Source organism: Sminthopsis crassicaudata, chromosome 5, assembly GCF_048593235.1.
Source record: "Sminthopsis crassicaudata isolate SCR6 chromosome 5, ASM4859323v1, whole genome shotgun sequence".
In the NCBI taxonomy this organism is placed as follows: domain Eukaryota; kingdom Metazoa; phylum Chordata; class Mammalia; order Dasyuromorphia; family Dasyuridae; genus Sminthopsis; species Sminthopsis crassicaudata.
In genome coordinates, this window is record NC_133621.1 from 289,905,572 (window position 1) to 289,928,349 (window position 22,778).

The 22,778-nt window shown below is 44.4% G+C and overlaps 1 protein-coding gene and 1 long non-coding RNA gene across 2 annotated transcripts in view; both read left to right on the plus strand.

The window, feature by feature from the left end:
- The first annotated feature begins 3,467 nt into the window (after positions 1-3,467).
- ASCL1 (achaete-scute family bHLH transcription factor 1) lies at positions 3,468-7,307 on the plus strand. Its single transcript, XM_074271415.1, has 2 exons — positions 3,468-4,656; positions 5,284-7,307. The coding sequence occupies exon 1, from the start codon at positions 3,848-3,850 to the stop codon at positions 4,607-4,609; it is 762 nt and encodes a 253-aa protein (XP_074127516.1). The 5' UTR covers positions 3,468-3,847; the 3' UTR covers positions 4,610-4,656; positions 5,284-7,307.
- Positions 7,308-11,615: 4,308 nt separating this feature from the next.
- Positions 11,616-22,778, plus strand: part of LOC141543153 (uncharacterized) — a 53,239-nt gene continuing 42,076 nt past the window's right edge. Inside the window, exon 1 of the long non-coding RNA XR_012482355.1 lies at positions 11,616-11,656. This is a non-coding gene — a long non-coding RNA (uncharacterized LOC141543153). The remainder of the gene's footprint in view (positions 11,657-22,778) is intronic.

Consider the following 22,778-nt stretch of genomic DNA (forward strand, 5'->3'; position numbering starts at 1 on the left):
GTGATCCATCCTTGAAGGCACCTGGCTCTTAGTATAAATCGTGTGTGTATGTGTGTGTGCCTCAGATTGTTCAGGAGAGAAGGAAGTGTTCTGTGCTGTTTAGTAATAACTAGATTTTACTAGAATGAGCCGAGACTTCCTTTATTTGGACTTTGTAGAATAGTCGAACAGGGCCCATTGCTTTGTGCCAACTAGGCTTGGCTGGCTTCCTGAGGCTTGACTCTCCCCACGAAAGAGCTTTAACAGCTCTTAACTTGGGCAGATGAGAGATTTCCTGTGATTTTCACGGAAGAGACTCCATCCACCAAAAAAGATTGGTAACTTCTGAAGCAAATTAAAGAGGTAGAGAATTTCGGGGGCTGTGGACACAGTTTTACTGAGAGGGAGCCCTCTTTATGTGGCAGACAACTAGTTTGCCTCTGAGTCACATAGATTTCAGTTAGGTTTGAGGCCTGCCTCCACCCAGAGGCCCACTGACCCTGGGCAGCATAAACAATAGCTTTGGGACAATTATATCACCACCATCATCATCAAGTTGTTTGGGAGGTACCAGGAAATCATCTCTCTCTTACCTTCTTATCAAGTTGTTTTCACTATCTCATTTCTAGCATTATTTTCTATTCCAAAGTACTCCTCATTTGGCACCTGTGGTCAATAACGCAAGACCAGGAGCATTTATTAAGCACCTGTTCAATTCCAGGCAAGGTACCTTTAAAGCTCAAGGATATAAAGAAGAGTGAAAACAGTCTTTGCCCTGTCCTCATGGAACTCACAATTTAATGGGGGAGAAAATATAAGAATTCCCATGTACATAGAGACTAAATTGAACATAACTTTTGAATGAAGCACTGTGTTAGCATTAAGGGAGATTAGGAAAAACTTCTTGGAGATGAGACTTTTTTTTGCTAGGACATGAAGAAATTCAAGCCAAGAGATAACATGCCAGATAGTTTTGGTTTTTAGATTTTATTTTATTGAAGGCTAGTATTAAAACAACAAGCTTTATCCTACTTAGATGGGACGTGTGTGATCTTTAACTGAGATAATATTTGCTCAGTGATCTCATAGAATTAGCAGACTGACCGTTCTCCAGCAATTTCTATTGATCGTCCTTGACAATTCCAATGCGTTTGCTTTTGGTCAGGGGGCAGATATATATGGGGAAAGGCCAAGAATATTATAGCTGGCAACCGAGTCAGCCCTCCTTTTACTATGGATGGAAAAACTGAGGACCATAAAAACCAAGTTACTTGTACAAAGTTTTAAAAGCAGGAAATAAGGAGTTGGGGGTAGCATTCGAATCCAATTCTTCTGGTTTGGGAATCTATTCTTTTCCTTATACCACTGCACAAGAGGAGGGTGTAATTGGATGAGTCCATATATAAATAGGTATGTGTGTGTGTGTGTATGTGTGTGTATGTGTGTGTGTGTGTGTGTGTGTGTGTGTGTGTGTGTGTGTGTGTGTTTCCATTCTGGGCTTCTGGGAGCTAAGTGGAAGCTAGTCGGGAAAGAGAGGTATAGTGTTATTTTAACTACGAAGTGTGGCGTCCATCCCGGATGCCACTTAGGAAACATCAAAAAAAGGCCATTTAAAGACAGCCCTCCACCTTTCTCTCTCAGAAAACTTATTTCTTTCCCCTGCTTTACATGCCCCGCTGCCCAGAGATAACTTCTGCCTTTGGAAAAACCTGTTTTGCCCAGGTCAGTAGCTCGAACGGGCAGAGTCCAGGTATCCTGGACAAATGCGGATTTGGAGCAATTATTCGGTGAATTCCTCGCGCTCTGCAGGCTGGCTGAATTCATCCAACTGCGGCTTAGCTCTCTACTTCCCTCTTCACTAAGTAGGCAGGACCACAAAGTGGTGGGCATTTTGTTTTCCCCTCCTAAACGCCCTCCTTCCCGAGGGAAAACAACTCGGGCTCGGAGAGTCTTTAGTGATTAAGTAACCCACAGGGACAAGGAAGGAGTCTCCGGCCGGGCCCAGGGTCCCCGGCTCCCATCTCTCCCGCTGCGCAATATGCACGAGAGGGAAGGCTCTGGGCTAAAGGAGAAGGGGGGGGGGGGGGAAGGACTCTCGGAGACTCGAGAAGAGCGCGTTGGATCACTTCGTGACAAGTAGACTGCTTCCAATTTCCTGTCATATATCTCAAAAGAAGGGGCGTAAATTGGGGATTCCGGGCGCGCTCTTTGCTGAAGTCCCTGCCTGCTGCGCCGAGCCTCACATAAGATCTGGCCCCAGCCCTTCTCCGTCTGCGAAAATCCCCACTCCTTTTGGAGAGGGAGAGACACCTTCCCGGCCGCAGGGGTCCTTCTTCCTTCCCGCCCTCTGCTCATCCCAGCCCAGCCCACCCAAAGGCTCTGGATCTTTGCGTCCGGACGCTGCGACAATCTGGAAAGGCCTCCCCGACTGTGCTTTCACCCCACACCTCTTCCCCCAAAGGCCTAACGCATCACCGCCCAGACCAGCAATGAAACCAGAGGATGCTTTCTCCGCTTATCCGTGCACCCCAAAATCCCTTTTCCGGGGGGACTCTTTCGGCCCGGACTCTAGAACAATTCACCTAAACTATTCGCTGTTATACCACCGGTTCCTGTCTCACACAGCACCGAAATCCCTGTAGAAAATGCCCACCAGGTGAAGAGGAGGGAGGTGGCTTTGGGAAGTGCACTAAATTTCCCTGCCTCCCCACCCCCCACCCCTCACCTCGAAACATCTTCCCTAACTTTGCTTTTTTGCTCCATCTCCGCTTGGCGATGTCTAGCCTCTAAATCTCCCAAAATCTCCCTTTCCCAACGACAGGGTCCCCAGTTCTGCAACTCCCCTAGTAGCCCCGCTCCTTCTCTTTCGAGGTGCCCCCCCACCTTTCAGGCAGCCACCCCCGACTCCTGCCCAGCCCCAGCTCCCCCAGCTGTTTATTCAGCGCCGTGCGCGGCACGCGCCAGGCGCACGCACTGCAACAACAAACCTGGTGAATGGAGAGTTTGCAAGGAATCGGGCGGCGCGAGGGCTGGGGCGGGGAGGGGGGCCGGGAAAGGGGGGGGAGGAGAGAGCAGTTTGGGGAGTGGGTGGGAGGAGGGAGGGAGAGAGGAGGGGGTGGAGTGGGGGCCGGAGCTGCCGCTGCTGTTGCGAGCAGCGGGAGTGGGGGGCGAGGCGGGGCCAGGGAGAGCGCGTGGGGCTGTGTGTCCCATTGAAAAGGCGGTCGCACTCCGGACCGTGAGCACTCACTTCAAGCCAGGGAACGTGGAAGGCGCCAGGGGAGGGAGAGCGAGGAAAAATAAAAGAGAGAGAGAGAAATTAAAAAGGGGGCCGGAGCACGACTGCAGGAAGCGGAGACGGACACCTAGCCAGAGCGTGGAGCTCTCCGGGAAGAGAAGGGGGACAGGAGGAGAGACGAGGAGAAGCACGGAGAGAGGCGAGCAGGCAGGCTCCTCACCCGCTTGCCTTTTTTTTTTTTTTTTTTTTTTTTTTTTTTCTTTTTGCAAGAAGGAGCAGCTAGCGGCAGCCTCACACGCGAGCGCCACGCGAGGCTCCCGAAGCCAACCCGCAAAGGGAGGAGGGGAGGGAGAAGGAGGAGGAGGAGCGGTGGGAGGCGGAGGGAAGACATTGCCACCTTCCATTTCCCCCACCCTCAGGAGTCTCCTCTTTTTTTTTCTTTTTCTTTTTCTTCCTTCCTTTTTTTTCTTTTTTCTTTTTTTAATTTCGCCCCGAACACCTTCTTTTCCGTCGCTTTCCTCGCTTCCTTTGCGTTTGTCTCCGGCGCCTCCGCTTTCCCTCTGCCCCCTCCTCCCCGCGGCACCCCTCCTCTCCGTCCCTCCCTGTCCCGGCTTCCACATCTCCTGGCGGCCCATGGAGAGCCCCTCCAAGATGGAAAGCGCCGGGGTCAGCCAGCAGCCGCCGCCGCCGCCTCCGCCGCAGCCCCAGGCGCAGCCGCCCCAAGCCCAGCCGCCCCAGCCGTTCCTGCAGCCCGCCGCCTGCTTCTTTGCGGCGGCGGCGGCGGCGGCGGCGGCAGCAGCGGCGGCGGCCGCCCAGAGCGCGCAGCAGCAGCCCCCGCCGCCGCCGCAGCAGCCGCCGCAGCCCCCGCCGCCGCAGCAGCAGCTGAGCCCGGCCGACGGCCAAGCCTCGGGGGGCGGTCACAAGTCAGCGCCGAAGCAAGTGAAGCGGCCGCGCTCGTCGTCGCCCGAGCTGATGCGCTGCAAGCGGCGCCTCAACTTCAGCGGCTTCGGCTACAGCCTGCCCCAGCAGCAGCCGGCCGCCGTGGCCCGGCGCAACGAGCGCGAGCGCAACCGCGTCAAGCTGGTCAACCTGGGCTTCGCCACGCTGCGGGAGCACGTCCCCAACGGCGCGGCCAACAAGAAGATGAGCAAGGTGGAGACTCTGCGCTCGGCCGTCGAGTACATCCGCGCCCTGCAGCAGCTCCTGGACGAGCACGACGCCGTGAGCGCGGCCTTCCAGGCCGGCGTCCTGTCGCCCACCATCTCTCCCAACTACTCCAACGACTTGAACTCAATGGCCGGCTCCCCGGTCTCGTCCTACTCGTCCGACGAGGGCTCCTACGACCCGCTCAGTCCAGAGGAACAAGAACTTCTGGACTTTACAAACTGGTTCTGAACGCCTTCTGCAGCCCAGGCCCGAGGGAAAGCCAACTTTGGGAGCAGGCAAGTTTCATGGGGCGCGCGCGTGTGTTTATGTTCCATCCCTCGACATCCACCACTTCGGCTTGTATGTAGGGGGGGGGGGGTCTCCAATAAGGTTTTGTAGCGTCTGTGTTTGTTAAGTGAGAGGGGAGCGGAGAGCTCCATCACTTGTGTGTGTGTGTGTGTGTGTGTGTGTGTGTGTGTGTGTGTGTGTGTGCGCGTGTGTGTGTGCGCGCGCGCAGAAGCCAGGGGACCACCAGTACGGTGCGCGTGTGCTTGTGTGTAGATGGGAGTTGCTTTTCATCTCCATCGCATCTCCTCCGTTTTGGGATGTGTGTGTAAAGGGAGAAGTTCTAGCTCGATGCGCTGGAGCTCTTCCCGGCCGCTGGTGTTGGAGGACGAGGGGTGCAGGGACACCGAGGCAGAGGGGGGAGGAGTGATGCGGCCGGGGGCTGGAAAAGGGTGCCTTGCTGCCTGCCTGGCTGCGCTGGGTCGCCCAGGGAGTATTGGAAGAAGAGCCCGAGCTGTCAAAGCCCTCGGCGCATCCATCTGCCTCTCTTCCCCCTGCCTCCCCCACCGCCCGGCCCCCTACTGGGTCTCATCAGCCGAGTCTCCACACTGACCTCTCCTGTTGTTGTCATGTTACAGGGTGACCGGAGAGAACCTGCCTCTTTAGCATTTTGTTTTCTCCGCCAGCGACACTGGGAGGAAGAAGACGAAATCGGCTCCCCTTCCTCCAAACAGACAAAAAAACAAAAAAACAACAGCAACGCCTTGCCTAAAGTTGCGTGTCTCCACCCCGCCCCCCCAAGATGCCCCGAAGTACGGCTATTACTTCGCTACTATCTTTGCACCACGATTCCTGAAGAGGAGGATGAACATTGACTTAAGGGCCTCCGTTGTGGGGGGCGGGGTTGTGTGCAGAGAAGCCTATGAGCGGCCCAGTGGCAATGGAGTCAGAAGGGGGGGAGGGGAGATAGCACATGTTTATCGTATACATATGAACGCTAACATACAAGCCTAAAGCACCCCCCCACTACGCCCCCGTCCCAGACCCCGAACTCATCACCCAAAGTACACTTCTTAATCCTTCACGAATGGATGCCGGTGGTCCTTCCTCTTTGACTCACTATGGACCTACATTTACTTCCCCCATCAATTTGTCTGCAATGAAACTATGCTGTATTCAAAGAGTCCTTTGAAATCACCCTCTCCTAGTCCTCCCTTCCCCCTCCTGACTCAGACCCCCCCTTCTTTCCTTGACATCTTTTCTACCGTATTCATCTTAAAATGCTTCCAATCTTTTGTGAATTTTTTTTTTTATTATGAGAAAATCTATTTGTATCTATCCTAACCAGTTTGGGGATATATTAAGATATTTTTGTATATAAGAGAGAAAGAGAGAGAGAAAAGAGATTTATAGAAGTTTTGTACAAATGTTTTAAAATGTGTATATCTTGATACCTTAATATGTGATGCTTATTACCTCTGCCTGTTTTAGATAAGTAGTCACCACCACAACTGCCATCTTTTGTATATGGTTGTGTAAAGGACCCTCCTTACAGGTGGGATGGAGAGGCTGCCGGATGTACTTTAGCACCAATGTGTCTTACTTTATAGAAACTTTGTTAATGTATTAATAATGTTAAACCCTGTTGGAGGAGGGGACGAAGTTTATGCAGCTATTGTCCAAACGCGCAAAAAAAAAAAAAAAAAAAAAAAAATGGTAGCCATTGGTTTTCCTATTGCTGCCTTGTTTTGGGAGAACTTAAGACCACTGCCTATTTTTCTTACTGTTTTATTACAAACTTACAAAGTTCCTGTATAACCCTGTTTTATACAAACTAGTTTCGTAATAAAACTTTTTGGTTTTGTTTTTGTTTTTTTAAAGAAATGATCCTATGCTTCTCAAAGTTACTGATGTGCCCATGTCTATGGTCTGCAGCGAAGGGAAGGGAAGCCAAGGGACTGGGGTGAGGAAGGTAGAGGGTAGATTTGGTACCAAACATATTAAGTGGCAAAGATGACAAAGATAAGTGCTACCTTAGCCAGTATGTCGTATCTGTGATAAATGTGAGGACAAAAGATACCTAACAGTTGTGTTCTTGCTCTTCTATTCTGCAAATACACACACACACACACACACACACACACACACACACCAAGAGAATAGGGGATGATTAATAGCTTCATTGTCCTTGAGTGAAATCACTGCACGTTAAATAATTCCCCCAAAAGAATAAGCTTGGAAAAGAGGGCGCTCCATCCCACATTTTTCATCCCTCTCCTGTGCTTCTAACTTCTCATTGTGTCTCCAATGAATTGATCTATGAAATGTAGAGAAAAAGACTAAGGGGAGGAGAGGGGAACCCATGGTAAAAGCAAGCTTTCTTGTTTTGGGTGTGGTTCCCCCTCCCCCCCAAATACCAAACACACACTTTCTAGCTTTTGCACAATGATGTTAAACCACAGATAGATTCACTGCAGTTCAGAGAATTCCTGGAAAAAAAAGGGGGGGGTGAAATGGAAAAAGTGGGGGGAGGTGTCCAAGGGATTGAAATTAAATAAATAAACCAGAAGAGAAGTAATGTGAAGCAAATTAGAAACACTGATGGAGCTAAGCCTATAGCTCTGTCCCAATACCGTGATCTGCGTGCAAAAATACCCAATTACCAAGTTTCAAAAAAGAAATTGGTTGTGGATTTTATTTCTTGCTTTCTTTTTTTTTTCTTTCCTTTTTTTTCTTTCCTTTTTTTTTTCTTTCTTTTTTCTTTTTGGCTAGTCTGCTTGTTGTCAGTTAGCAGGGACGTGACCGGAATCCAAGCCTGTTTTCGCCTGGCTACTTGCTTGCCTTCTGCATTACTTGCAAATTCAGTTTGCGTGCATGAAGCCAAGCGGAAAGGAGAACGCAAAATGCATCTTACAAAACCCAACAAAGAGCGCAGAGGCAGCGTGTCTTACAGAGTTAAAAAGGAAAAAAAAAAATCTTGCCTGTGTTTGTGCATCCAGCTCTATCGTTGATTCTCACCAATAATGCTGCACACAGAGACATACAGAGATATTTGAGGCCGCCAGGCAATGAGCACTCCCAAGTTTCATGGCATTCTGCAGAAGTGCTCTTCTTTGGGATGCACTCAGGCTTTTCAGAAACAAACGATCAATGTGATTAAAATGGGGAGTGGGGAGAGAATCAGGCCATTCCCCATCATCATAAATAACCAGAGCCTCTGAAAGCCCTGGACCAGTTTCAAGATTATTGATGAAAATAATGACACCGTAATGTTTCCTTCATGTTTATCCTTTAGTTTGGGGAGAATGAATTCTCCTTCCTCTCCTCTGTTCTTCTCTTCTCTCCTTTCTGCCTTCCCCTTCTTTTCCTTTTCTCCATCTTCTTTCCTCTCTTTTGCTCCATCCTCTTTTCTCTCCTGTTCTTCTCTTTTCTCCTTTCTCCCTTTCTTTTTTCCTCTCCTTTCCTCCATCCTCTCCTCTGCTGATCTCTCTTTTCTTCATTCCCTTTCTTTTCCTTTCCTCCATCTCCTCTCCTCTCCTGTTCTTCTCCCCTCCCTTTCCCTTCTTTTCCTCTTCTATCATCTCTTCTCCTCTGTTCCATCTTCTTTCCTCTTCTTTTCTCCATCCTCTCTTCTCTCCAGTTCTTCTCGTCTCTCCTTTCTCCCTTCCCCTTCTTTCCTCTCCTCTCCTCCATCCTCTCTACTCCCTTGTTCTTCTCTTCCCTCCTTTCTTCCTTCTCCTTAATTTCCTTCCTTTCCTCTTCTCTCTTCTCTTGTCCTCTTTTCTCCTCTCCCCTCCTCTTGTCTCCTCTCTCCTCTCATCTTCTCTCCCCTCCTTTCCTTCCTCCCCTTCTTTTTCCTTCTCTTTTCTCTCCTTTCTTTTCTTCTCCTCTCCTCTTCTTTTCTGTCTCTTCCCTCTTCTCTCCTATCACCTCTGTTCTTTCATACCCTCTTTCTCTCCAAGCCCCCTCCCCCAACTCCTTTGCAAGTTTACAGATAAGGTATGCAAAAGAAAGTGTAGCTAGTAATTTATGGCTATGAATATAACATTAGGATAGTGTTTCACTGCGTACAAAGGGGAATTTTCTCTTCCTTGTGTAGACAGGTGTTCTTTTGCTCACTTCTGAATGGTAAATATTCAGCACTCATTAAAGTCCAGGGAAAGTTACGCTGTGGTTGGCCACAATGTGTAAGGCAAACTCGGGAAATTCACAAAAACACACACACACACACACACACACACACACAATTTTGCCGAAGATAGGAAAGGGCAAACCAGGATTGGGGTAAATCTCATTACATCTGCTCTAATCGCTTAGCAACACAAAGCCTTTTCTTGTATCAGGAGGGAGAGGCATTCATGGAGCCCTGACAAGCAGTATTCAGCTAGCATTAGTAAACCCCATAAATCAGAGGCTTCTATTGGGTGCCCGAGGACTTTTTAAAGCTGCGCTGGGCTAGCAGAGAGATACAAAACATAGAAACAGGGACGAGTGCATTCTTTTTCCACTCCCGTTTTCTGTTAGAAGAAGTGGTGTGTTGGGGAAGGAGGGAGAATTGTGACTTATAAGGTTGATTAACCAATATTAAATTACAACTTGAAAGTGATCTTTCTTCCTCTCTTCTTCCTTCCTTCCTTCTTTCCTTCCTTCCTTCCTCCCTCCCTCTCTCTCTCCCTCTTCCCATCCTTTCCTCCTTCCTTCCTTTCCTCCTTCCTTCCTTTCCTCCTTCCTTCCTTTCCTCCTTCCTTCCTTTCCTTCCTTTCCTTCCTTCCTTCCTTCCTTCCTTCCTTCCTTCCTTCCTTCCTTCCTTCCTTCCTTCCTTCCTTTCTTCCTTTCTTTCTTTCTTTCTTTCTTCTTTCTTTCTTTCTTTCTTTCTTTCTTTCTTTCTTTCTTTCTTTCTTTCTTTCTTTCTTTCTTTCTTTCTTTCTTTCTTTCTTTCTTTCTTTCTTTCTTTCTTTCTTTCTTTCCTGATCTGGGAAGGAAGCCTACAAATCATCGAATTGAGGCTTAAATGCTCCAACGAAAGGGGGATGGAGGGAGAGGGAGAGAGAGTGAGTGTGTGTGTGTGTGTGTGTGTGTGTGTTTTATATGTGTGTATATATGTGTATATATATATGTACATATATGTATGGAATATATGTATATATATTCCATAAATTAATCTCAGCCAAAGAATCCAGTATCAAACCAACATGGAGCTGAGGTGGTGGATGACATTAAAGCTACATATGTGTTTTCTTTGGTCACACTCTTAGATTGGGTAGGAGGAACTGTCTCAAGTTCAACCTAAGGAGTGGAACAGAGGTTCACCATAAATGAATGAATTAGCACAGATTCAGAGAACCAGTGGATAAGAGTGCAGGTCGACTTTAAGGCAAATACAATTTCCATTCTAATAATCTCATCTGCTCAAACTCAGGAGGGAACCAAGAAAGAAAGCTTTCTCCTCTCATTGGATTCATTAGGCTGATCACTGATCTTTGTAGCTAGACTGCCACACACCCCAGAACCTATCTTGGGACCCTAGAAAGTCTAAGATGGAAAGGATTTCAAAAATGTAATATTCCACCTCACCTCAATACTTATGATGTTTGCGATGTCCTATCTTGACAAAACCTAATGGAATAGGGAGAGAGTTGCACATTTGACAAGAATCCTGGAACTGGAATCATAGGACTTTTGTTCAAACCTGCCCTCTTACACTTTTATGATATTGGACAAGTTGATTCCCATAATTATGCTTTGTTTTCCTCATCTGCAAAGTGAAGGGGGTTGATCTAGACCTTGGACATCATCCTATATCTCTGATTAATCTTTTCGTACCAAAATTTAGAATGAGTGATCCAACCACACAGCTAATGCAGGAACAGAGATTCCAAATCAAGTTTCTGAACTACAAAGTCAATTAAGTTTCCACCTGTCCTGGGCAGAGATACTCATAGAAAATGAATTGAGATCAGGATAAGCTTTAGTAGGAGATACACTTTAGTTACTACTATCTAAATCCTAATCTCTTCCAATGGAAAGTAGTGGCTATAGTTGGGGGTCCAAGGCCTTAGGTGAAGGGGTTTGTGGGGATTAATAATGGAATGCAATTAAGCCCCTCTTTTTAAAAAATGTTATACATTAAGGCATTCATTAAATAATAACAAATGACATGTATATAGTGTAAAGCTGCTCTACATACATAAGCTCATCTGCATCTCATAAATCTATGACATTTAATACAGGTATTATTTAATATCCCCATTTTCTGGATAGGGAAAGAAAGTTTTTGAGAGGTGAGGCAATTTACTCAAGTCAATAGATTTTCATCTTTCTGGACTACTCACTGTTAGGAGTTGGCCATAACAAAGACAAAAGAGAAAGAATGAGAACCCTCAAAGAGCTTATATTTATAGGATTTGAACCCTGATTTTCCTGATCCCTAATCCAGCACTCTGTAGCTGAAAGATGATTCATTCAAAGGCTTGGGGGTCATCATTTAAGCCGGCAGCCCCCTATTCTTGCTTCTTTCCTACTCTCAATTTTTTTCAACGCCATCTATCTTGAAAGCGAGGTCCACTGCTCTCCAGAAACAGCTAATGACCAGATTTTCATCCTTCTTCTCTCCTAGCGAAACGAGGCTCCAGGAGCCGGATGAGCTCACTCAGAGCCCAGAATGTGAACGAAGGTGAGGGGCCAAGAAATCACATGGTAGATCCGGACGCAGGCGGGAGGGGTGGGTTGGATTCTTGTTTTAACAGTCGTTTTAAAGTAGAAAGAAGCACAAAGGTCTTGGCCCCGCTGCAGGTTGGAGTAATATTCCTTCTTTTGTAGGCAAGATCAGATTGCTACAAAGGGGGTTTTGTAGGTTAAGGGCAGGAAGCAAGTTGTATTGCAGAGCGGAGAGACCAGAGCGCGTGTCAAGCTTAATGATTTATTCAAACTATATACTATCCCAGCTGGTCCCCAGCTCTGATTGGCTGAAGGCATGCGTCCACTGTCAGCTGCGTGCGCCCAGGATCTTCGGTGAGCTAACTGGCCAGGGCAACAGCCCGGGCTACCTGACTCTGGAAGAGGTGGAGGGGAGAGCGAGGCTCCCTAGGAAAGAGGAGAAAAAAAGAGGAAGAGTTGAAGGAGGGAAGAGAGAGGGGAAAGGATGAAAGGAGAGAAAGAGAGATAAAATGGGAGGGAAGGAATCCAGAAAGAAAAAGAAGGAGAGACATGGGGAGAGGAAAAAAATGAGAGGGAGAAAAAAGAGAGCAAGGGGAGAGAGGAGAAAGAGCGAGACACAGAAAGACAGAGACAGACAGTAAGAGATAAACAGAGGAGAGAGACAGAGACAGGGACAGAAACAGAGAGGGGGGGAGGGAAGGAGAAGGAGAGAGAAAGGGAGAGGGAGAGGGGAGAGGGGAGAGGAAACAGAGACAGAGAGAAGAAAGACAGAGACAGAGACAGAGAGAGAGAGAGAGAGAGAGAGAGAGAGAGAGAGAGAGAGAGAGAGAGAGAGAGAGAGAGAGAGAGAGAGAGAGAGAGAGAGAGAGAGAGAGAGAGCAGGAAGAAAAAAAGGGAAAAGATGAAGTCAGATGAAGAAAGGAGGAAAGAGGAAAAAAGAAAGAGGGAAAGAAAAATAGGGAAGGAGGAGAAAAAGAAGGTAGAGGGTGAGAAAGGGAAGAGAAAGATGGGGATGGCAAGAAGGAGAAAGGGGAGGAAATGAGAGAAGAGGGAGAGAAATCAGAATGAAAACGAGATGGGGAGAAGAAAAAAGATAAAGGAGAAAGGAGAAGGATAGAGGGGCAGATAAAGAAATTGGGAGAGAGATGGGGTGAGAGAGGACAGACTGGGTAGAGTGTGAGGTAAAGTAGAACTAGCAAGACAGGAGAAAAGTGAAAGAGGACAGGAAAAAATGAATATATGTGAGCAGTAGGTGCTCTCTCTCTCAGAAGGCCAAATGTGAGATCATCAGCTGAAAGTAGAGCCCGAATAAAGCGAACCCCCAGGCACCGGGCACTGTACAAAGCTCCTTTTCAGGAGGCTCTGAGCCCACTGATGTCAGGAGGCAGCAGTAACTTGGGGAAGAGTCCAAGCATTGCTCCTTGAATGAGTCACTCTTGGTGAAGTGCATGGAGAGAGAGAGAGAGAGAGAGAGAGAGAGAGAGAGAGAGAGAGAGAGAGAGAGAGAGAGAGAGAGAGAGCGCAATAGAGAGAACAAACAGAGATAGAGAACGACAGAGAGATAGAGACAATAGAGACAGAGAGTTTGATGGGGACAAAAGACCACAACTTGCCAAAAGCAGAATCCCTTAGGTAACTGACTTGAGCCCAAAAGCTCAGAGCTCACTCTTGGCAGAACTATCCAAACCTAGTTACTACTACTGAGAGCTGCTTTGCTGCTTTGCCTTTAGCAATGTCTTTCTGAATTATAATTCTAGCACATTTTGTACTCTTTGCGCTCTCTGTCTCTCTCTCTGTCTCTCTCTGTCTCTCTCTGTCTCTGTCTCTGTCTCTGTCTCTCTCTCTCTCTCTCTCTCTCTCTCTCTCTCTCTCTCTCTCTCTCTCTCTCTCTCTCTCTCTTCCATCTCCTCCTTCATCCCCTTTAAATATTTTCCCTTTGCTTCCTCTCTTTGCCTCTTCTCCCTCTCCTGCTTCTTCCCCTCTTAGTCTCCCTCTTCTCTCCCTCTCCTTTTTGCACTTTCATGCTCCCCTTCGAAATCTTTTCTCTTTCCTCCCTTTCTCTTTCCCTCTTCTCCCTCTCCTGTTTCTCCTTTCTCTACTCTCTGCCTTTTCTTCCCCTCCCCTTTTCCCCCTCTCCCTTTTCTTTCTGTACCTTCTTCTTCCCCTTCTAAACCTTTTCTCGTTCCTCCCTCTCTCTCCCTCTTCTCCCTCACCTGCTTCTCCTTCCTTTACTCTCCCTCTCCCATTTCTTCTCCCCCTCTTCTCCCTCCTCTCCCTCTTCTTTCTGCACCTTCTTTCTTTCCTTTTTCTTCTGGCCCCCTCTCCTCCTCTTCCTACAGTGATCCCCAAATCTAGTCCAGTTAGATCGCAACTCCAGTCACGGAGTCCTTTGGAAAAGGGGAAGTGTGTGCATGTGGGGGTGGGGGGTGGGAGGTTTGAATGAAGGGCATCTTTTTTTTCAGTGTGTGTTTCAATACAAAGGGCTCCCAAACCTCCTCCTCCTACAAAAGGCAAACTGAGGGAAAGGGAGGGCAACGTTTGCATGGCTAGAATTCACAGGCTTGCTTTGGTTTTGTGTGTGTTCTGGGTTTTTTCCTGCATCAATTTTCAGAACACTGCTCCTAACTCCTTGCCAATGGCCAGAGGCAGAGCCGAACTCCTCGCTCCTGTGCCAGTCAGCCCTCCTCCCGCCTTCATGTCCCCCTTACCCAACTCCAAAGCCCAGTTATCATTTAACGGGGGGCAAAAACAGTTAGCCTGCTAGTGGAGTTGCCAGCGGAGCCTTTTGAGAAAAGGAGCCAGGCTAGACTTCTGATCAGACTCAAAGGTTAGTTAAAAGACAAAACCAGTTGAAGTCTTCATGAATAAGCTACATTTCAATGCCCCACTACTTTGTAATGCTGCTTGCCTAAGTCAGAATTTCACAGAAATGGCCCAGAAGAAAAGCGTGCACAATTAGGGGTCGCCTGTCAGAAAACATTAACGCCTTCCTCTCCCAGCCTGTCAAGCTCACTGAAAATAAAAACTGCCAAAGCGAATTGTACCCCCACCCTCTGACATGCTGGGGGAGGAGGGAGGCGAGGCTCCTCTCCACACTGCAGGGTCCATCTTGGGAGAAGGCAGGCTCGCTCAGGGGCAGCTTCAAGGCAAGACCCTCCTCCTTGGCCCCCTGGCCCCCTCCAGCCCCTGCCATTGTTTTGTGGGATGCTTCTAAGGGAGAGGGGCTGCACTGGACGGGTCTGGCCGAGATACTTCCAGACACCTCCAAACAACCTAGAATTCCTCTTGGGCACCTTATCCCAGTACAGTGAAAAGAATAAAATGAGGCACGTTTCCTGTTTTTAAATCCTGTTTCAAGGACTTGCTAACCTTGTGACCTTAAGAGGGTCCTTTAAATTCCCTAGACCTCAGTTTCCTCATCTGTAAATAAAGGGCTGGGACTAGGTGATTTCTGGGGCTTCTGGTCTAGATTTATGATTCTGCTTCAATCTTTTAGTACTTGAAAGACCTAGGGGAAGTCACTTCACCTTGAGACCTCAATTTCCTCATCTGTAAATAGAGGACTGGCACTAGGTGATTTCTGGGGCTTCTTCCTGGTCTAGATTTATGATTCTGCTTCAGTCTCTTAGTGCTTGGGTGACTTGGGGGGAAATCACTTCACCTTGAGACCTCAATTTCCTCATCTGTAAATAAAGGGCTGGGACTAGATGACTTCTAACGTTTCTTCCAGATCTCAATTTATGATACTGCTTCTATCTTGTAATCCTTGGGTGATCTAGCACAAGTCGCTTCAATTCATCTTTTAAATTTAGGCTTTGGATTGCATGGCCTGTGAGATCCCTTTCAGGTCTATGATCTTTTGTTCTTTTTTTTTAATTTTATAATTATAATTTTTTTGACAGTACATATGCATGAGTTTTTTTTTAACAACATTATCCCTTGTATTCATTTTTTCCAAATTTTCCCCTCCCTCCCTCTACTCCCTCCCCTAGATGACAGGCAATCCCATACATATTAAATGTGTTACAGTATAACTTAGATACAATACATGTGTGTAAATCCCATTTTCTTGTTGCATGTTAAGAATTGGATTCCAAAGGTATAAGTAACCTGGGTAGAAAGACAGTAGTGCAAACAGTTTACATTCAATCCCCAGTGTTCCTTCTCTGGGTGTAGCTGTTTCTGTCCATTATTGAATATGATCCTTTGTTCTTATGGACGGAGCTATAGATATAGGGATAGAAAGAAAAAGAAAGGAAGAAGGGAAGGAAGAAAGGAAGGAAGAAAGAAAAGAAAGAGAAAGAAAGAAAGAAAGAGAAAGAAAGAAAGAAAGAAAGAAAGAAAGAAAGAAAGAAAGAAAGAAAGAAAGAAAGAAAGAAAGAAAGAAAGAAAGAAAGAAAGAAAGAAAGAAAGAAAGAAAGAAAGAAAGAAAGGAAGGAAGGAAGGAAGGAAGGAAGGAAGGAAGGAAGGAAGGAAGGAAGGAAGGAAGGAAGGAAGGAAGGAAGGAAGGAAGGAAGGAAGGAAGGAAGGAAGGAAGGAAGGAAGGAAGAAAAAGAAAGGAAGAAAGGGAGAAAGGAAGAAAGGGAGAAAAGAAAGAAAGAAAAAAGAAAAAGAAAGGAAAAGAAAAAAGATTGATGAATAGATAGATAATAGATAAATAGATGAGTGTAAATATAAAAACAGATAAATAGATCCAATCTTGATTTAAAAAATGCTATAACTTGATTAAAAAAAGACTTCACTGTATCCCCTGAAATCTGTGCTTTCATTGGTATTATCTCCTTGACTTTCTTTGCATTTGATTCAACAAATATATATGAAGTATGTACAAATGCTGGTGCTGGAGACACAATATAGGCATGAAATAGGTTCTGTTCTCTAGGAACTGCTATAATGGTAATGGGGATTAAGGTGTGTTCAGGAAAGACTAGTACCTCTGAGGTAAGAGCTGCCAAGCCCTTTACAAGAATACGTTCCACCTTTGGTGTTCACCTGCTTCAACTAACTCTCATTTGTGGCTCCAAGAAGCTGTAGCATACATAGTGACCACATCCTGGCAAACCATTTCAGCAAATGGCCTATAAAGCAGGTTGAGGGTAACCAAAGGTCTCAAACCCTATGGTGAGTTGGGAGTATCTACCCCTAGTAAAGACTTCCCCTGATGAAAGGGATAAATGAGAACATTCTGTTCCAGTGGCCATACAGGCAGATGAAGGAGCACTTAGAGATTGGTTAGACATTGGAAACACCAAGGTTATCTACTGCATCACATTTCATCACTAGTCATTTTGATTCTGTCCTGCCACTGGACAGTACTGGCTTTAGAAGAATGAGAGAAATGAGGGAAGGAAGTGACTTGTTCCAGCTCTAAGTGTTTTAGTGTTCTCTTTCTGTCTGTCACTGTCTCTCTGTCTCTCTTCCCCCCCCCCCCATTCTCTCTCTCTCTCTGTATCTCTATTTCTGTAGCTTTCTGTGCCTCTCTGCCTCTCTGTGTGTGTGTCTTTTTGTCTCTCTGCTCTCTCTCTATCTTTCTGTCTCTTGGATCTCTCTCTCTCTCTCTCTCTCTCTCTCTCTCTCTCTCTCTCTCTCTCTCTCTCTCTCTCTCTCTCTCTCTCTTTCTCTCTCTCTCTCTGTTTCTTTCTCTGTCTCTCTCTGCCTCTCTCTCTCTCATAGCTATATGTATATACCTAGATATGTATATCTCTCAGCCTCTGTCTCTCTCCATCTCTCTCCCTCTCCCTCTATCTCTGTATCTTTGTCTCTGTGCCTCTGTGTCTCTGTTTGTCTGTGTCTCTTTCTCTCTCTGTGTCTATATATCTTTTTCTGTCTCTGTCCCTCTGTCTCTGTGTCTGTCTCTCCCTGTCTCCCTCTCCTCCCATTTATCAGTTTTTTCTCTGGAGGTAGATAACATCTTCCTTTATAGGTCTTTTGCAATTGATTTGAGTACTTATAATACTCAGAATAATTTAATCAATCACAGTTGTTTTTCGAATAATGTTGTTATTGCTATATGCACCATTCTCTTGGTTCTGATCATGTCACTCTTCATTATTGCATGCAAGCTTGATTTCTTGTATATGAGTTTTTAGACTTTATCATTTGAGAAAACTATGAGGATTGTTTTTTAAAATGTCTCTCTCTGTGCTCCTTCCTGCATTTTCCCAGAATTCTAGCACATGTATGTATACTCTCTATGCTTACTGTAAGTAGAGCAGGAGATTTTTTAAAAAAAGCTTCCTTTGAATCTTTCTAAATAGTGTTTTATTTTTCCCTTAGTGTCAAGAAAAATTTTAGCATTCATTTAAAAAAAGATTTTGAGTTCCAAATTTTTCTTCCCCCTCCCTTCCCTTCTCTCTTCTGAGGATAATAGGAATCAGCTTCCTTTGGATTTTGCATGAAAGCATGATCATGTCAGAAAGTGTCCAAAATAAAAAACAAAATTTCTCCTATTCTGATGACTAGGGGTATAAGATTAAATCATCTAACCTGGGGGTGTCTCGATTTCATCTTTTGTAAAATGGGGATGATAATACATAAACTCCTATGTTGTGAGAATCAATAGCCAATTTTTGTAAAGTATTTTTCAAATATTAAAACACTATATGAATTCTATGCTGATCATATGATGACACTGATAGAGAGGAGGGGATAAAAACTTAGTCACATCTCATTCTCACTTTACATTTGTACAAAGAGAAGGCTGGACTCTAATCTCAAAATATGGTCAGCTTAGGTTGGGCAGTCTATAGAAGGTTGGGTATAGAGTCAGGAAGAACTGAGTTCAAATCTTGCCTCCGACAAATCTTGCCTCTATGCGTATAACTTTTGGCAAGTCACCAAATTGAGTCTGACTTATCTTTATACATGGGGATAATAATAGTACCTACTTCCCAGAGTTCTCTGGGACTAATGTTCGTCATTATAGTGTATTGGAATCGATACATTTTGGTGCTGTTTTTATTCACACAGCTATCGTCCTGATGTGTACTTTCCTCTTGGTTCTGATTTTTTTCACTTTCATCAATTTCCTCCAAGTCTTTTTAGGATTCTCTGAAACTTTTATGTATTTCTTATAGTGGAATACTATCCTATTGCCACAATTTGTTTAGCCCTTCCCCAATCAACAGACACCAGATTTCCAATTTTCTGCTAATAGAAAGTGGTATTGCCAGTATTTTGTTATTACAGAGACTTTCTTCTGTCTTTGATCTTGATGGGGCTGTAGGCCTGAGAAGTATCACTTGGCCAAAGGTCTCCCAATCCTTCTAACTTTAATGACTGTGTTCTCATTTCTCCTCCCTGGCTCTGCTAAATTTCCTAAAAAAGCTTTCTACATAAAATGCCTCCCTTTCTTCACCACCCACTCTCTTCTAAGCCCCATGCATTCTGCTTTCTGCCTGTATCTTTCTACAGAAATTGCTCTCTCAGAAGTCACCAATGACCTCCTAATTGCCAAATCCAATATCCTCTTTTTTTTCTTTCTGACTTTTATGCAGCTATTGAACTTCCCCTTCTTGCATATTATTTTCTCCCTTCAATCTGAGACATCATGTCTCTTCTCAACCCTTTAGGTAGCTCCAGTTTCTGTCCTTCACTGCCCCCTGTCTGGAAGTTAAAGTGTAACTTACCCCAAATTCTCTCTTTGTCCTTTTTCTCTTTTTTCTTGTTAAGCTTTTCTTTGATAATCTTCTTCATACCCATGGCTTCACCAATGCCCTTTAGACAGATGAGTCCCAAATGCATCATGGTATAGTAAAAACGACCCTGCTTTTGGGATCAGAGAACTCTATTCAAATCCTGTCTCACCTTAACAATTCATTTTAGTTCTCTGAATCTCAGTTTCCTCATCTATAAAATTAAGGGGACAGCTTAGATAGTGTTCCTATGATCCTATAACGTCTTTGAGTCTCAGTTTTCTTTCTCTATAAAACAAGGGGGCTAGACTAGATAGATTTTGATGTCCCACACAACTCCATACCTCTGATTCTAAATGTGAATTTGATCATGAATCTGTTTAATAAGCATTGTCTAAAACATGCACTAAGCTTCTTCCTTTTCTTTTTCCGCAGTACAAATTTTCATGTAGTAGTTTTCCATCAATGACGAGGGTGATGATAATAACAACAATAATCTATATTACCCTTATTTCAATCTACATGACCCTTGAGGGATGAGGAGAAATCCCCATTTTGATGAAGCATGAAATTTGGATTTGATGAAAAAAAAAAGTAATTTCTGAGGGAATCTGCATTATCTATTATTATTATTCAGTCATGTCCAACTCTTCATGGCCCCATTTGGGTTTTTCTTTGCAAAGATACAGGAGTGGTTTGCCATTTCTTTCTCTAGCTCATTTTACAATGAAGAAATTGAGGCAGGCAGATTTGCCTAAAATCACACAGGTGGGAAGGGATTGAAGCCAGATTTGAACTCAAGATGAGTCTTTGTGACTCCAGGCCCAGAATTATACCTACTTGTCACCTAACTTCTTTATTGTATTGGCTACAGTAAGAATTAAATACTGCCATATGGCTCGGCTAGGATTGCTTCTACTTTCAGGTAACAATGCATAACAAGTATTGAGAAAACTTCCAAAAGAAAACTAAATCCACCTGTTCAAAAAATAAAGCTAGTCAAGAAGGAAAAGCTGAGACACATTAACAAGCCAAGAAACTCAGCCCCATCTTGAGGGCTTGGAAATTAGCTTTGAAGAGACGGTGGGATCTGTTTAATTGATTAGCCAATTCCCAATCATTATTCTTTTTGAAGTGGAGGGTGTCCTGTGCCTCTGAAGGGTGTCATTTGCTTACTTCCAGGGAGAGAGAGATGGTGAGTAGAATTTTCCCCAAATGTTGCCCTGCTAAAGTGTCTCCTCCTAGTCAATCATAGAATAAGAGATTTGTAATTGAAGAGAAGTCTTCTTCCTTCATTTTACGGGTAGGAAAATTGAGACCCAGAGAGAGGAAGTGATATAGGGTAATAGTAGTAGGAGCCAAGAAGTATCAATGTAGGTGCTAAGCAGTGCAACTTGGTATAGGGTGTTCACTCTGGAATCAGAAAGACCTGAGTTCAAATCCAACCTCAGACAGCTTCCTAGATGTTTATGATCCTGGACAAGCCTCTTCATCTCTATTTGCCTGTGTATCCTCAACTATAAAATGGGGATAATAACAGTACCTATTTTGCAAGGTTGTTACCAAGAACAAATAAGATAATATCTGTAAACTTAGCACATGCTAGGTGTTTAATAAATATTTATTCTATTCACACAAAGAATGACAAAAAAAAATCCTTGCTCTCAAGAAGCTAGCAGACTAATGGGGGAGACAACATATAAACAATTATATGAGACACTAATGCACTGTTGATGGAGTTGTGAAATGATCCAACCATTCAGGAGAGCAATTTGGAACTGTGCCCAAAAGGCTATAAAACTGAGCATACCCTTTGATCCAATACTGCCAAAGAAATCATAAAAGAGGGGAAAGGACCCCCAAGTGCTAAAATGTTTGGAGGAGCTCTTTTTGTGGTGGCAAAGAATTGGAAAATCAGTAGATACCCATCAGCTGGGGAATGGCTGAATAAGTTGTGGTATAGAAAAGTAATAGAATATTATCATTCTATAAAAAAATGATGAACAGGTTGATTTTAGAAAGGCCTGGAAAAATTTACAAGAACTGATGCTGAGCAAAACAAGCAGAACCAGGAAAACATTGGACACAGCAACAGCAAGAGTGTATGAAGATCAAGGTAGACTTGGTTCTTCTCAGCGGTTCAGTGATACAAGGCAATCCTAATAAAGTCTGGATGGAAAATGCCATCCACATACAAAGAGAGAACTATGGAGACTGAATGTAAATCGACACATGCTATGTTCACTTTTTTCTTTTTCTTCTGTTTTTCTTATTCTTTTTGTGATGTTTCTCTTTTGTTCTGATTTCTCTCTCCCAACATGATTTTAAGGAAATATGTGAAAAAGAATCTATATGTATAACCAAAAAAGTTGATTTTTTTACATGTAACTGGGTAAAATAAAAAAAATTATGAACAAATAGGACATAGAGGACAAATTGGGCATACTTTCAGATAGAAAGCCCTGAGATTAAGGAGGCCTGGAAAGATGTCTTACAGAAGGTGAAACTTCAACTGGTATGTAAAGGAAGGTTGATGCCATCTAGCTTGGTGAAGCTCACTTCACTTATGAAGAAGCTAGAGCATCAATGCCATACAAATAGCAGAATTTGAACTCAGATCCAGTGATTCTTAATCCAGGCCACTTCCCACTGCATCCAATCATGATGACTTATTTTCATTTTGTTTCTCTTCAAAGCTCATTCCCCAGTTCACTGAATTGAGCAGGTAGAGAAAAGACCTAGAGTTAGCCCAACCCTTCTCATTTTGCCGATGAAGAAATTGAGGCATGAAGATTTAGAAGTTTCCTACCTGTCCAAGGTGCCAGAGGCAGGATTTGAAAATCTGACTCCAACTGTAGAGCCTTTTCCACAGATGGTCTGTCACTCAGTTGCTCTTAAGGTTTTGGCAACTGAGATTTCCTAGCCATCGAACCTCATCCCTATAGGACACAGAGAATTCTGTACATTGTACTGAGAAGTAAACCAAGGAAAGGAGAGATTAGGAGATCTGTTAAGGGATAGATAACATACTAAAGGTACAACTCCAATTATTGGCTCAGGGCAACACATGCCATGAATTGTGGGTGCAAAGATAAAGTCCAGAACATCGTAATTAGTAGCATTATATAACCACATATATTGGGGTCTGTCTTTCTACTCACTCCTACTAAAGGTAGAACAGTAAAATGAATGTATTGAGGCCCTTTTGTTCTTCCCAGTCAATAAACATTATTAATCACCTACTATGTGGCAAGTACTGGGGGATACAATCAATAAACATTTATTAAGTACCTATTACTAGCCAAGCACTGGGGAATATAATCAATAGACATTATTAATTAACCACTATGTGCTAAGCACTAAGGGTTACAGTCAATAAACATTTATTAAGCACCTACTATGTTCTAAGCAGTATGTTTAAAGCACTGACAAGACAAAATGATTCCTGACCTAGAAAAGCTCACCATCTAATTGATTTTTCTCTGATCCTAAAAATTCACCTGAAGACCTATCAACCAGTCTCTGCTTCCTGTTTTGTGGTTTCTATCCTGGAGCTCTTGAACTTGCAATTCCTTTTCTAGAAAGTCATTCCCCTCCTTCTCTCTAACAAATTATGGCCATCTCCATTTTCAGAACTTAGCTCCAGCTAGCTCTTCTCTTGACAATTCCTTGTCTATCTGCTCACAAGATTTGCTAGCACAAGCCTTTTCCAATAGTCTTTGCAGAGGTTTCCCAGAAGCATACCCTTGCTTCCAGCTTAGCTCTGCACTTATTTATATTTTAACTGTATGTGCCTTTTTTTCAATTTACAAGCATTTATTTTCTTTCCTTACTCCCTTAAC